The sequence below is a fragment of the Platalea leucorodia genome (genome assembly GCF_965183815.1).
Source record: "Platalea leucorodia genome assembly, chromosome: Z".
Classification (NCBI taxonomy): domain Eukaryota; kingdom Metazoa; phylum Chordata; class Aves; order Pelecaniformes; family Threskiornithidae; genus Platalea; species Platalea leucorodia.
Window position 1 is genome coordinate 29,243,248 of NC_138858.1, and position 14,520 is coordinate 29,257,767.

General features: G+C 38.5%; 1 protein-coding gene across 3 annotated transcripts in view; it reads left to right on the forward strand.

Moving 5' to 3' along the window:
• Positions 1 to 462: 462 nt before the first annotated feature.
• Positions 463 to 14,520, forward strand: part of ZNF366 (zinc finger protein 366) — a 33,589-nt gene continuing 19,531 nt past the window's right edge. Inside the window, exon 1 of one of the 3 annotated variants that reach the window (XM_082336080.1) lies at positions 463 to 558. Coding sequence is in view for 2 of the 3 variants with exons in the window: in XM_082336079.1 (XP_082192205.1) it covers positions 507 to 558 (52 nt within the window). In the remaining variant the exon portion in view is untranslated. Of the gene's footprint in view, positions 559 to 13,147; positions 13,220 to 14,520 lie in introns of those variants that run through there. The other 2 variants (XM_082336079.1, XM_082336078.1) reach the window with 2 other exon arrangements.

Below are 14,520 nucleotides of genomic sequence, written 5' to 3' on the forward strand. Positions count from 1 at the left end.
AAGATATGTGTATACATCTATGATCGCTCCTTCACTGGAGTAAAAAAAGCCTGCATTATCTGTGCAAGCTTATGGCTACTTGCTCTGCATAAGATATGGGTGTCTTATTCCTAATCACTACTTCCGAAATTCATTTCATGTAGTTGCACATAGCAAGCTGTAAAGTAGGTTTTATGAAGCCAATAATGCAGATATAATACTTGAGGAATTCCTTTTGGTTTGGATGTATTTATTTTTCCAAACATTTTGTTTGAGAGAAAACGAGATTGCTATCTGCTGTTTCCTTATTTTTTTGCAGGAAAGCAAAGGGTTGTTGACTTCCTCTCCCCTCCCTTCCTTCCTTCTTTCTGAAGGTACTGTACTCATCTGAAAAAAAGAGAACGAAATGATTGTTCCTGTTCTCTTTCTTAAGTCATTTGAAACACTGTCCCTGCTAGTTTTCTAAGTTTACTGCAATCTCTGCACGGGGGGAGGGAGAGAGGGAGAGAGAGACAGAGATTACCAACATGAGAGCAGGTAGAGAGTTTAGGGCAAGACTCCTTCCAGCTTCAACAACTGGTAAGTTAAGTAAAAACGCTTTTATGGTTAACTCTTTAGAAGTGCAATATATATGCTTTTGTATTAAGAAAAGGAATTAATCAAATACACATTTAACTGATAAAAAGATAATAACCATACGTGTTGACACACAGTGTATTTATGCTGTAGATATCTATAGTCTGGTTTTTAGATACTGGTGATAATAGCATACGGTTTAACCAACGGAGACAAGAAAGTGTTTTCCAGTGAGGCTGATAGTATTCATAACATACTCTGCTGTGAATTTTGCATATATGGCTTCTGCTACCATGATCTTGTTACAGCCTGCACTAACTTTATCCTGAATGTTTCAGCAAGATTGACTGGGCCATTGCTGAAATAAAGAGAGAAGCTGTCATATGCAAATTGATGTATTTCATATATCATCTGTCACTGATGAAGTCTGCTCCAACCCACCAACCTGTGCTATAGTGGGAGAAGAATTACTAGTTGTTTTTTTTTTTCCTTCAAACTGTGTTGTGTTTATGATTACACATGTTTATCGCTACTCATCTGTGTATATGATTAGTCTAGGAACAGTGATCTTTAAGACATGGTAAGACAGTTCCAGGGTCTCACTTGAAAAAAAAAAGAAAAAGTTCATGTTGTGTAGTATATAACAATACCAAAGCTGATCACCAGCATCAGTAATAAGATGGACTCAAATGTTTATTTGTTGTTTACATTGTTGTAGATACCAGTAATATTTTTCATGTTGGGCATAAATGTATCAGAATGATCAGAAGTGGCACGTAAAATGAGTGACTGAATGCAAGAGTATATGTTTCAAATATTGGAAGAGAAAAATCCCCCCCCATGCTTTTATAAAAGCAGAATGCAGAGGTGGGGGGAAGAATTAGGACAGGTGTCCATTTCTCTGCAGAAGGAGAGCTTGGTCATCTTCTGATCCAGTATCTCTTCAAACTGCAGCTCTCTGAAGTTCGGGGTCCTCTGCAATATGCCTGGAGCCCAGACAGAGCGGCTCCAAATGGCGGGCAGGCAGCTCGAGCTGCCCTGCTCCCGCTCCCACTGGGGCACCTGGGCTGCGCTTCCGCCCCGGGACAGCCCTCTGCTCCCACCCCTTGCTGAACCAACTAGTGGAAAGGATTTTCTTCCCCCTCTATCTTGTGTCTTTCTGCAAGTTTTTCCGTTGGAAGGAGTGATCTACCCCAATTTCAGCCCGATTTCTGGGTAAGTAAGTTGTAGATTTCCTTCACTTTAGAAGCAGCAGATGGATTCTGCCAAAGGAGGTGGAAATAACTTGTTTCTCAAACTCTGTAGCCTAATATTGCAGCTCGGTCTAGTTTGGTACCAATTATTAGGTTTATTTGGTTATACTTAACCTACAAAGAATCCTCTGCTAATAGCAAGTAAATGCCAGATGTTGCCATGAAAACCACTTGCCACTTCTTTCCCTTGGAATACCTAGGTTTATATTTTACGTGACTAAATACTGATTCAAATTAAACAGATGATTTGGACAGCTATTTTGACAGTTACTTGTCAAACACCTGGAAAACCACTTCTTGCTTCAAGTGAGAAGCAGAGGAGTCTCCCAAACATTAAAAAAATACAGAAGCTCTGTATTTATAGTAGTATTTCGCTCAAACTGCAGAGTGTTAGTCTTGATTGCAATCACCTCTAAGTTTTGATCTGGTCAGTTCAGAAGTTCAGTTTACTACATAGGTAAGAGCCAGCTGCAGCCTTTACGTACAGATTTTGTTTTTAAAGATAGTAAACATTAATGTTTTCTTGATTTGGACCATATATAAAAGAAATCATTTCTCTGAGAGATTGTCTGAAATACATAAATAAGAATATGTGTGCTCATACTCATAGTAGGTGGCCAAAAGCAGCACATGCTATTTTAAAACCCATTCCCCAATAATGAGCATACAGAAAGAGCATTTTTAAAGGAATGTTTAATAATTTGACAGTAAAAATAGACCTTGAATTTTGAACTTCATTCTTAGATTTCACCTATCAGGTTTGCTTTTCCTTTAAATAACACATCTTTGCAATCATTTGGAGTTTATTAGTTTTCACATTGTGTAATTTATTGCTGGAATAACTGTAACATGATTTAGTAGAATGGTAATTTGTAACACAACTAACATCTTTCTTGAGGTGTCAGGAAGAAGAGATTTTTGGCTAATGTGTTATCCTTATCCCATATTGCTGAGATATTTACAAGCAGAGAGCGGTACAGTCTGGGGCTGGGTTGAGTACAGATCTACTACCAGCTTCTGGCACAAATTAAATGTTTGTGAAATGAATTTTCAGTTATTAATCTCAACATTATAAAAAAATATTGAAGAAATAAACCAGGAATAAAAAGAAAGAGGCTCTGTTTATTTTGCTTGAAGTCTTGTTTCTATTGCTAAGAGCCATATTTATGTATATAGCATACATAAGTAAACAGTCATTCAGTATATATTTTCCCAGAGAACTAAAGCCATTATTTCCATTTGATTTGTTCTCAACTGTAATGAAACAAAATATAGACAGTTTTGCTTTTGTTCTGAAAAATAAGAACAAAACTACACCAATGATGGCAAAGATGTTACAGAAACAAGTTGTAGCCAATGGAAATCCCAAGTTAACAGGGCTGATTCAAAAAGCATAGAAACTGATAGAAGTCTCTCTGTAAATGTCAATTGCCTTTTTATACTTAGGACCAGCTTCTTTAATGGTGAAAACTGTTGAGAATGTGAATTTTGGATGCAGAATAGCAGCACTGACTTACATTGCTAGTAACATTTTGACATCTCTAATACAGATGTTTGACCAGGAGATAATTTGAATCTTTGAATTTCAAGGAGTTTTCTGTAGTTTTCACATTCTTTCAAACAAGCACATCAATAAGAGCCTTGCCTTAGGACTATCTGGATGTAGAGCAGATACTGGTGGACTGAGAGGCACGATGTGCATCTCACAGATGAACATATTGGCATGTCTTTTAGGTGCCGTTTCTTGTAGTGCCAGATAGATACACTGGATTTAGAATGGAAGAAGCACAGGGGGATGAATCACGGTAGCAACCCAAGACAAGCCTTGTATACAGAGGCAGAAGAGTATGGATTACCCCAGATAGCACTTACATTGTTTCCAGTCTTTGATATTGCAAAACCTCGACGATGCAGAAAGACATCTCTCTGAACAGACCACTCCACTCAGCCAGACATGTCAGCAGAATACAACCCTGAAAACCAAAAGTAGTAAACGCTGCAGAAGGTAATAGGGTTTTTCTGTGGCCATGGTTTAAGGACACAAGTCAGGCAAAGGTGTGTAAGGAAAAGTAGCTTCTTATTAGTTGATAAGAAATAATCCATAGCTTCTGAGCACTAATGTATGTTCCCCAGTAGTAATTGATCCAATGAAACAAACTGCTCCTTCAAACAGACCTTACAAGTGCTGTGTAGCCTGCTACAGATAGTTGTAAAATTATTCACTTGTTTGATGGGCTAATTTTATACCCCAACTGATTTTTAAAAAGAGGCCACCTGTTAAAACCAAATGAGCATTTTCTTCTTAAATGCAGTAGTTTTCCCCATTCTAGTTTACCATCCCAGAAGTCCACCAAAAAGGAAGGAATGTCAGCTTGGAGAAGAAAGAATTATACAGAGACAAATAATGTGCAGCCTTCAAAAAGAAAGAAACAAGTCTGCAAAAAAGATGACTTGGGATTATCCTCTTTCTGCTGAAAAGCTGATATTCTGAAACTGAGACCGCAGCTCCCCATTGCTGTTAAAATGCAGTGGAATTTTATGGATAATATTCAGATTTATTTCCAATGAAGAGGCCTAGGTTAATACTTACTGGTTATTTAAAACATGCATTGAACTGCATGCTGGATGTCTGATTTTTCTTTATATCTACCTGGCAGGGACTAGTCCTTCTTGCCTGGCTTCTAAAATACTAATGATCCAATGAAAAATATACTTAATCTTTGTTTTAGTTCCTTCCAAACTTAATACCTTTGTGACTTGCTTTTGTAAAACAAATGTTTTTATACTAGTGTTCCCCTGATCTTGATAAGCAAAACGCAGCATTTTCCTTCTAAACCAACAACATTTAATGTATTGTAAAGACTTCTAATGTCACTGGAAGTAATTAAGCTAAGTAATCATATATTAAAAGAAAATATTTTCATGCTCTTGAAGGTTACAGGAAGAAATTATGTGAATATTTGCTTTTTTTTTTTTTTACTTTCACTCCTTATTTCCTGCTTTGTATGTTAGAAAGACACATTATTAATTATTTGAATGAAGGATGAAAACCAATATTATTCTTACTTTCTCTTCCCTCCCTCTTCTACTATGAAAGCTAAAATACTGACACATTTTCCTTCTACTTTGTGGTGTGCGTGAATTCATGTGATTTAAAAGAAAAAAATTAGGATAAAAAGTGTGTTTCCTGAAAACCTATTTTCCACTTGCCAATATTCATAAAAAGTAAAGCTGGAAACATCCAACTTTCCAGCTGCTTATGCTCATTAGCAGCACTAGAACTCAGAGAACACTGAAAAATACAAATATTCATTGAATCAAAAGGTTCATTTAATTACAAAAAGCTGTAAGGTAAACTGAGTCTCATATGTTGATAACATCACTTTTTGCTAACGTATTAGAGAAAAGTACAACCGATTTGAAATTGAAAGCAAGGCTATGAGAAGGGTCATAGGCTTTTAGTTGTTATTCTTAGATGATGCTGTACAAGGAATGCTAATGCACAGCAAGCAGGCATTACCCATGCAGTCTTCTGTCTGGAGGCCTGATGAAGAATAGAAACCACCTAATTTCTCCTTGTGGAAAGAATTTTGCAGTGTGATGTTCCCAGGGTAGAGGAGCAGGTGTGGTGGCCCTGGAATGGGAGCATGTGGCTTTGCCCCTTCTTGGGGAGCAGCTTGTTCTGACACCAGGCCCTCTGATAAGCCACAAGTGTGTTGGCTGGGAGGGACATGATGACTTCCAGTCTTCCTCTTCATTGGTTTGCTGCTATTCCTGACTGTGCAAAAGCCAGTTATGCTTTAGTCTTCTCTGCTGAGCATTGCAATGTAACTGTTAGACTCTTTTTGCAATGATGAAAGACCTTTTGTTTTGTAGAGGGCTCTATGGTGGAAGAAGTATGTGCTCTTACCAACACTCAATACACTAGATTTAAACCAAACTTAATTATACCTGCTCTAAAGATACCCAGGAAGAACACACTGGAATATAGTTACTATTTCAGGTTTAGTTCTCTCTCTGAGGTGTTTTCTAAAGCAAGTAGTGTTTCAGCTTGGTGTTTCAGCTCCAGGTAAAAACTATTTGAAAGCTTTTTTGAAGTGTCCTATATTTGTCCAAAACTATTGTCCTGTGATAGGAATTCCAGAAGACTGTAGAGGACCTCCTGGAAGAGAAAGTTGACAACAGTGTGCTCGTAGGTTTACCAGAAACTAAACCCATCCATTTATTAAGGTGCAGGAAAATAATAGTTTTTTCCACAGCACCACAGCAAGGGATCCCACCAGCACGAATGTTATGTCAAACAGTTTTCCTGCATAATGCTGCACTCACAATATGAAGTCACCAAGGTTTCCAAAATAATTTTGTATGTCTGTAGGTAGTATTTTTTCAGGATGCTATGGAAGCAGCCACGTGCATCAGAGAAATGGTGCTGACCGACTTCTCCTCTGTATCTCCTTTTCCCTCTGCCAGAAAAATAAAAATACTTATTAAAGCTTTTTGATCCCAAATACATTAGTTTCTTTTTTCATGTTCCACAAAAAGGGAACCTGCCCCTAAGCTTAAGCCACAGGTAAAGGAATGCAATTGAACAGATGTCATTGGATTCCATAGGCAAATGATCAGGACTTGGGATTCCCTCTAATGACTGCACTGAGGATCTTCACTAGCTTGTTCACTACTAGACACAGAAAAAAATGCATGAACAGGCACCCAGTGGAAGGCACTGAGAGTGGTTAGGACAGTAAGTCGGAACAGAATTCACGTAACTATTTATCCTCTGGGTGATGTCCCCCTGTCCATAAAACAGCCTTGCTATTCTTCCTCCCAAAACACAGCAATAATTTCAAATATTCCAGGTTTTTGTACATGTTACTTAGCACTTTTCTGGGGAAAAAGCCCTGAATAGAATGACTGGGGGGACGGAAGGGGAGGGAAGGAAGGGAAGGGCGGGCATTGAGAGAAAGAGTTATATTAATATATAAGGTGTTTTTTTACAAAACTTCATTCTCTATTGCTGGTTGACCATTCTTAGTCATGGGGTAGAGTCAGAGTGGTTTGATGTTTTTTTTGGTTTCCTTTTTCTTGTGATGAAAATCTGAACTGAGTTAGCATCCAGAACAAGCCTTTGGCATCACTAACGGTGAAGGATTAGTACTAGAGTGGTTTGGGAAGTGTTCAGAATTTCAGATTTCAAACTATGTTGAGTTTCTTCTCACTCTCTGTTTTTTTTTTTCTTCCTTTGGCAAAAAGTAATTTCTTGTTTGTTTGTAGCACTAGTCTCTGTTCCAGTATCTGCTGATGACATTTGGCTAAGTCTGAGCTGCCATTCCCACTCCATATGCTGGTTTATTGAATTTAGTAAAACTGGCATTTTAAATCTGTTTCAGTTTAAAATAATTAACCTCAAGAATTTTTCCCTGTTAGTTGATTTACATTGAGATTTGTTTTCCAATTGATCAAAATCACAAAAGCAATATAAACTGTTTAAAATGTCAGATTTTATTTAGTTGTGGCAACAAACTAATGCTTATTTTTAAAACTTTCTAGAAGTTAAGCAAATAATTAAGAGCAATACGCAGGATGCATTTTGAGGATCAGAGAGGGAAAACATTTGCTTTTTGCTGTTCAGTCCAGGAGAAGATTCAAGTTTGGCATCACAGGTGAAGGGCAAAGCCAGAGAGGAAGTTATCCTAAATTACTTCCTTGGAGGCACTTCATATGATCAGTCAAAAATACCGTTTTATGCTGGAACTGAAGAACTAAGCACATTTTTCTTTAAACAAAATAAACTGATTTTAAAAAATGAACCCTCACTGAACTCAGTTGCGAGATGTCCGCGAAGGTGATAGTTTTTCTGAACAATAAATACATATCCAGCATGGTTTCAATGCTTTAACACAGATATTATGCTCTGGCAGTCTGGAAAGCAGAGCTCCCTAATCACAGTGCAGATATATCACAAGGAGTTTCCTCCAATGCCCCAGTAATTTGCCTTAAGAGCCATTTTTAACGCTGTCTCGTTGCTCATGATTCTTAGCTTTTTCTGTTTGGGTATCAACGGAATAAACACAGTGGTGTCCTAGGAATGGCACTGACATCTCTAATTCCTTTGCTGTGTTTCCTATTGAACTTATGTTCAGAGAGAAATGTCTAGGTCACTACTGAGCCAGCTTAATTGCAAGTGAGTAATAGACCTCTGTTACTAAGAGGGATTAATCAGTCTTTTCAGCTTTTCCAGCAAGAAGTCTGCTCAAACTTCAGCTGAAATAAAATTTATTCATCTTTTCTAAATGATGAGGAAAGCATCATCTGGTAATTACTTTTAATGAACGGGACACCAAAAGAAGTGTTCAGTGGCAGATATATTTTTCCTAATTCTGTCAGTTTCTGGATGAAATCCTCTTCTTTCAGTTTTTGTAGGATATAGCATGTCTTACTGGAACACACGTTACCTACCACTTTAGTAACCTTCAGTTTCTCTATGAGTTTTGAATTGTGTGAAACAAAAAATTGAACACAAAATAAATACAAAAAGCAATGATCTTGCTAAAGACTAATAAAACTCCCCCATGTTTAAGTAACACTAGACTTTCATTGAAAAACTAATCTATTTTGGAGACTTTATATGAAAACTCTCCCATACAATCCTCTTCTCCCTTGGCCCTTCTCCAAGCATACACGTACACATACGCAATGTCCAAAAGGTGCAATTAACTGCTAATGGTGCAGGAGGGTGCCAGCAGGCTGGCTTGAGGAACTAAGGCTGAAAGTGGCCCTTAGCTACCCTTTAAGAAAACAAAGAGGTGGGACCAGACCAGACCATCTCTCTGGCCTCCATAGAGGTGATAATAACACTGACTACAGTAGAAAGGAAAGCTCAATCTATTTCCTTTTTAAAGGTCATGAATGCCAGTGAAAGGTTTACTTTCAAAACAACAGCCCAAGCAAGACAACAGGCACGTTGTGGAAGGGCATGCTTTTTTGATCATTCTAATTTTGAGTGTTCTGCATAGCTCCGTTATTTGTTTTAAAATAATTCCACTGTACAGCTCAAAACCCCTCTGTCTCCACTTCACTCTATAGTGTTTAATGATTGTGCTTTGTAGCTGGAAAGATTATGTCCAAAGTGTTCTTTCAAGACTCCACACTCTATTCAATACTACTATTTTACTACCAAATCCTTCCTTATATTTATATTACTTATTTGTTCTTCTGTTCACCCTGTCTCTTATAATATCTGTATGGTGAGAAAAAAAATCCTAAAACTGCATTAGTGTTATTTGATAATTTTCCAGAGGAAAAACTATTTAAGACATACGATTCCTACAGTGCCAAAAATTTACTATTTTAATTTGCCGTGGCAGATATGGAAGTAGACAGGAAACAGGGATGGAGTGATAGGACTTCTGTAAACAGTGATTAAAGTGACTCCACATATTTTATACAGGCAGGGGCAGATCCATGGTTCTAGCCTTTGACATGAGAACTCCTTATTCACTTAAGAGAAGGAAGAAATTTGTCTTATTGACATCACCTCATAACAGTCAAATCCCAAATCTTGTTCTCAGCTACACCCCATATTTTCCATGATTTCAATACAACGTGGATGATGCCAGGGAGATTATTAGGACAGTTTTTTAGGATTAATTACTGCCATTGTTAAACTGAGTAATTAACTGAGCTGGCCAACCCATCGTTAATTCCAAGAACTAGTGAGGTAAGGATCAAATTGCATTTCCACCCTGTCTGCTGGCACCAGTTAAGCTTTGCACATTTGAAGCTCTGCTACTGTATGTGCTCCTGATGCCACCATCATGGACAATCTGGTCTTGTCAGCCCTGAACTCTGGGCAGGGTCTGGAAACTCAGTCTACCTATGCCCAAATGCTCTTGGGGACCCAGCCCTGTGAGAATATTTATATGAAGCTGAATATACACCAACAACATCAAATTCAGTGCAAAATATAACAGGTGGGAGACTTTGATTCATTTCCCTCCTCCCTCCTGAGGAGTTTGGACCCATCTCTAGCTTCTTAAGGGAGTGCCCTAACTAGAGCCGGTGAGGGAAACCCTGCTCTCCTTTGGCTGGAGCTGGGCCATTACACAGACAAAAACGCAAGTGCCAAGGGGCAGCGAGCAGGGAGAAGTCAGGCAGGGTAGTCAGGGGCTGCAGACTAGTGACAGGTCTGGGCTCCCCTCCAGGTGTCACTTCTCCACATTTATCGAAAGTTAAAGACACTTCACCCTCCTGAGTGATTGCATGTATGGCTTGGCTAGGTGTCGGGCTCCTTTCAGTTCATTCTGCTTCATAACCCCTTCTCTGCAGTGCCAAAGTTCCAGAAGAAGGGATTTAGGGTCCAGTACAAGTAATTGCAATTTGTTAAGGTGCATCCTCAGCCTAAACTCAGACCTGTACTCATTTCCTGGACAGCAGCTCTCAGCACTCAGCCTTGCATTTCTGTTTTCTTTTCAAAACAGGTGAAACTAGTCTAGGGTACCTAAGACAAGTTCTTCTTAACACGAACACAGTAGCGCCTTCAAAAGCAGCCCAGTGCCACATGCTGGTTAGCCTGCTTGAGGCAATAGCTCACCCCCATGTATCTTCCAAAGTTTTATTGAGAATATGAATGTATTTTGCTTTCCTGTTCCGGTGAAAAAAAAAAGAAAAAAAGAGAGGCATTGTACATTTAAAAACCCCTAATCAATAAAGACTATGCAGTTAAAGTGTTATCAGCAAAAATGATCTAGCTTTACAGTAGCAAAATAATGGTTTCTAAAGATGGGAGAAATTGAAGCAGGACAGGGTCAGCTGTTCAGGGAGTTGGTGGGAAGATGGAAAGCGGGGCATGAGTGAAATAACCTACAGTACATATGGGTTTCAGGGGACTTCAAGGGGAAGAAACAGTAGTGTTTCAGGCAGAGGTAAACTGAGAAGAGCATAGGTGGGCATCTCTCCTCCTGCACAGTGCAGCTTTCACTGCCCTGGCTCCTCTCTGAATTTGGAGGTGCAAGACCTTCCATCAAAGCATTCAGAGATATCTCACTTCTCCACAATACCTATCACAGTACCTATCTCTGTGTGCCCCTCAGCCCACAAGAAATAGCTGTGTTTGGATTTTTATATTAAATAACTTTTATCCATATCCATCCTACATGCAATAAGAAAAAAATGAGAATGCAACAACTTTGGATCAGGAAAACTCTGAGTCACAGACAGCTGGAGGCCTGAAGACAATGCTGAAAAGTTGTCATGGTACTGTCTCCTGTTTCTTATATTCTTCACAAGACCAGTATCTTGGGTTAGCTACACTACTAGCCTGAGCTGATATGGCTGGGTTTACATCTTCCTGTACCTCACCAGCAGCTGTGTTTCAGGCTACACTTAGCAGGTTCCTTGGAGGGAAAGAGAAAGGCAAGACGGGTGCTGTGGGTGGAGATGGGCCAGGGCTGCGCTGTGGACCCAGAGGTAGAGATCTGCCAGCAAACAGCTGTTCCCTCTCCCCTTCCTCCCCACCCCAAAGAAGCCTTGAATTCCCTGTTGGTGCCAGAGAATCAGGCATGTGGAGGTGGTCAGCTGAGGACATATAATCTTTGTCCCCTTACACACTTTTAGACCGGATAATTTGCTGTGCTTTGCAGGCTCCCACCATGGGTAGCTGTGGTTTGGGGTGACTTTGTCTAACAGCTAACACTTCAGAGCCTGTGGACTTAACATTCACTTCATTATCCAGGTTATCTATGTGTTGCTGACTATTTTAGCAGATATAGAATAGAGAAGCAGAGAGGGAGTGAACCACAGATGGAATAGAGAAGTGAAGAGGGAAGGAAACATAAGAGAAGAACTAAGAAAACTCACAAAGAGGAAGAAAAAAGAAAAAAAAAGGAGAAAGGAGGATAAGAAAAAGAGAAATAAAGAGCCAAAGCAGCAGCAAGCCTAAACTGTCCTCAGAGGGCACTTTGTATGTACATTGACATGACTAGAGATGGTCCATGAGGCTTAACTACTGCTAGGGGCGTTACCATTAAGGCCCTATTGCAGATGTTCAGTAGTTAACCTGGCCACACTGCTCTGTGACCTCCACCAATTGTCTTGTTAGGCAACAGAAAAGTAGTGAGAATGATAGCAAAGGTTTTGCTAAACTAAGGACAGGGCACACATAAAAGCAATGAGAGGGAGAGCAAACCAGTTTGCTAAACTGAGAACACAGCACTTACTGGGGAGCAGAAAAATATCAACAGCTACCTCACTATAGCCCCAGGCATTTTTTTTTTTTAATCTAATCAATGCCATCCTTGAAAAGCAAAATTATGGCATAAACCACTCTAAAAGCACATCTGATGCCACAAACAGTGCCCCAGCTTTGGCAGGGTGGTTGGTGGGATTGCTCCAGACTTTCAGCAGAGGATATCTCAGAACCTAGTTTAACACTTTCAATAATTATCAAAACAAAAATGATCTGTAAGTTATGGATCATTTGGATACTATTTTAAGCATTTTCTCTATTACAAGAAGCACAAAGTAACTATACTCCTGTAAAAGTGCTCATAGTGTCTTGCTCCCTGAAAATTGAGTACAAAACCAAGTTACACATATATTCAAGATCATTCCAAAAGTCACTCTATAGGCAGTACAGGCAAATGGGTATGTTTCCTAAACTTCTATATTTTCCAGCTAAAATAAAACAAAATAATATATAAGTTAAAATGTTAAAATTTGGGAATAACAAAGACAATGCAGGGAGGGTATTTCTATTGCACAGATTTCTGAGAGAAGACCCATTTCTTTGTATTAGTGTCATCTCCCAGAAAATATTAATGCAGCTACACTGCATAGGAAGCACTTAGAGCAGAAGGAATATCTAAAATGATCAAACTTCAAACATGAAGAAAGGAAGACATGCGAAAACTGAGTCAATGAAGGAAAGAGATTATATAATATATGATATCTTTGAAAGTTCATTGGTTGTTGCATCTGTTTACTGTGTCATGTTAAACTGTTTAAACATGTGATATTTTTTAATCAATCAAGTTTCTGATGTGTGTGATTGTATGAGTTCCATTAAGTTTGTCTGCAAAGGTTAACTGTTAACATATTGTCTCAGGGTATAAAAGTTATTTTTTGCTGTATATATACAATACATTTGCCAAAAGTATCAAATTTTGGTCATGGCATAGATGGGTTCATATCTCATGGACAACAGAACCTGTAACAAATAACAAGGAAAACTGTGAAGCATTAATTTCAGAGTTCATTGGAGGTGTTTCCATAAGCCTTTGTGTGCTCTGATTATGCCCTAGGAAAAGTTACCAAGGTTATCAGTGTTCCTTTGATAAGCATTTGCTGAGAAAAAACCCACATTTGTTGATGGAAAGAAGAAGTTTTATCCTGAAGCCTGATACCAGCAGATGAAGGTAATTTCCCAGGGAGAAGTGAAAAGACACCGAGATCCTCAGTACTATCATACTAATGTAGGAAGAAAAAACCTGCTCTGGTCCACTTCTCATTTTCAGTCATTCCAGATCATTTTCATGAACAATTGTTGACTTGTTTCCAATTGTAATTCTATTAATGATGGTAATCCAAAAGGGGAAGAGAAATATTTATGGCAGTATCTTTATCTTGATAGTGTTCTCCATTTAAGCAGACATATCTGTCTTATAAAAGGCATGGGACAAGAAGCCATACCTCAGAAGACAGTTAAGCTGATGGTTAAATCATGGACTTCATTTGACACCGGGTCTACATGCATGTGAGAGAGAGAAAAAAAGCGTTTGTAGAAGTGGTATTAGAAAAGATTTGACTAAACTCCACAACGGCTATTATTCCCAGCTCAGGCCTGTTTTTTTTAAGGCTTCGCCAACATTTGTGTCTCCCTAAACAGTATCTGCACCCATTGATTTTGGATACTTTCCCTAAATCCATGTTTATTTTTACAAGGTAGTCCAAATTTCTGTCTTCTCCCGGCTCCACACTGTGGCAGAAAAAGTGCTCTCTTCATTTAAAATGTAAATCATCTTTTAAGTTAGCTTCAAATAATGTAGCATAAAGACGTCAAGGCTGATTTGGATCTATTAACATATACTCAGCTTATATATAACATGTACTCAGTTTATATACTCAGCTTGAGTATGTTAACACACGCTCAGTATATGTTAATGGAGTTCATTTTTCAAATTTGTGTGCTTGAAATGTGGATATTTATGCCTGGAAACCATGGGTGGAAAACACACCTTGAATGGACTTCTCTAAATAAAAGAGTAGGGTTGACACTGATTTTAGAGAAGGTCTGGTATGGGTTTGATCATGGTCTTTTACCTTTGTCCTCCTCTAATGACTATAGTCACTCAAGCCTAGAGTAAATAAAGTACCTTAATTTGAAAAAAACTATACAAATAATCCATTATTGAATAACAATGGCAGTTTGAGCCAATATCTAGTGAATCTAGTATTGAAATAACTCTAAATCTTTTGAGCATATTTAGAACTTTTGCATCATTCATCAAGGCAGCTCCTACTAACAAAAATCTCACTACAAATGACAAGCAGGTGCATCCATTTTACAGATATGGAACATTATTATCATCTAGTCCAACTTGTTACTCAAGACAGGCCATAAAACCAGCAAAACAGACAAAATACACTTGAAAATTACAAGTTTAAAACATCCACATGATTGTTTTCCAACTCTCTGAAATTATGAAATTCCCAATAG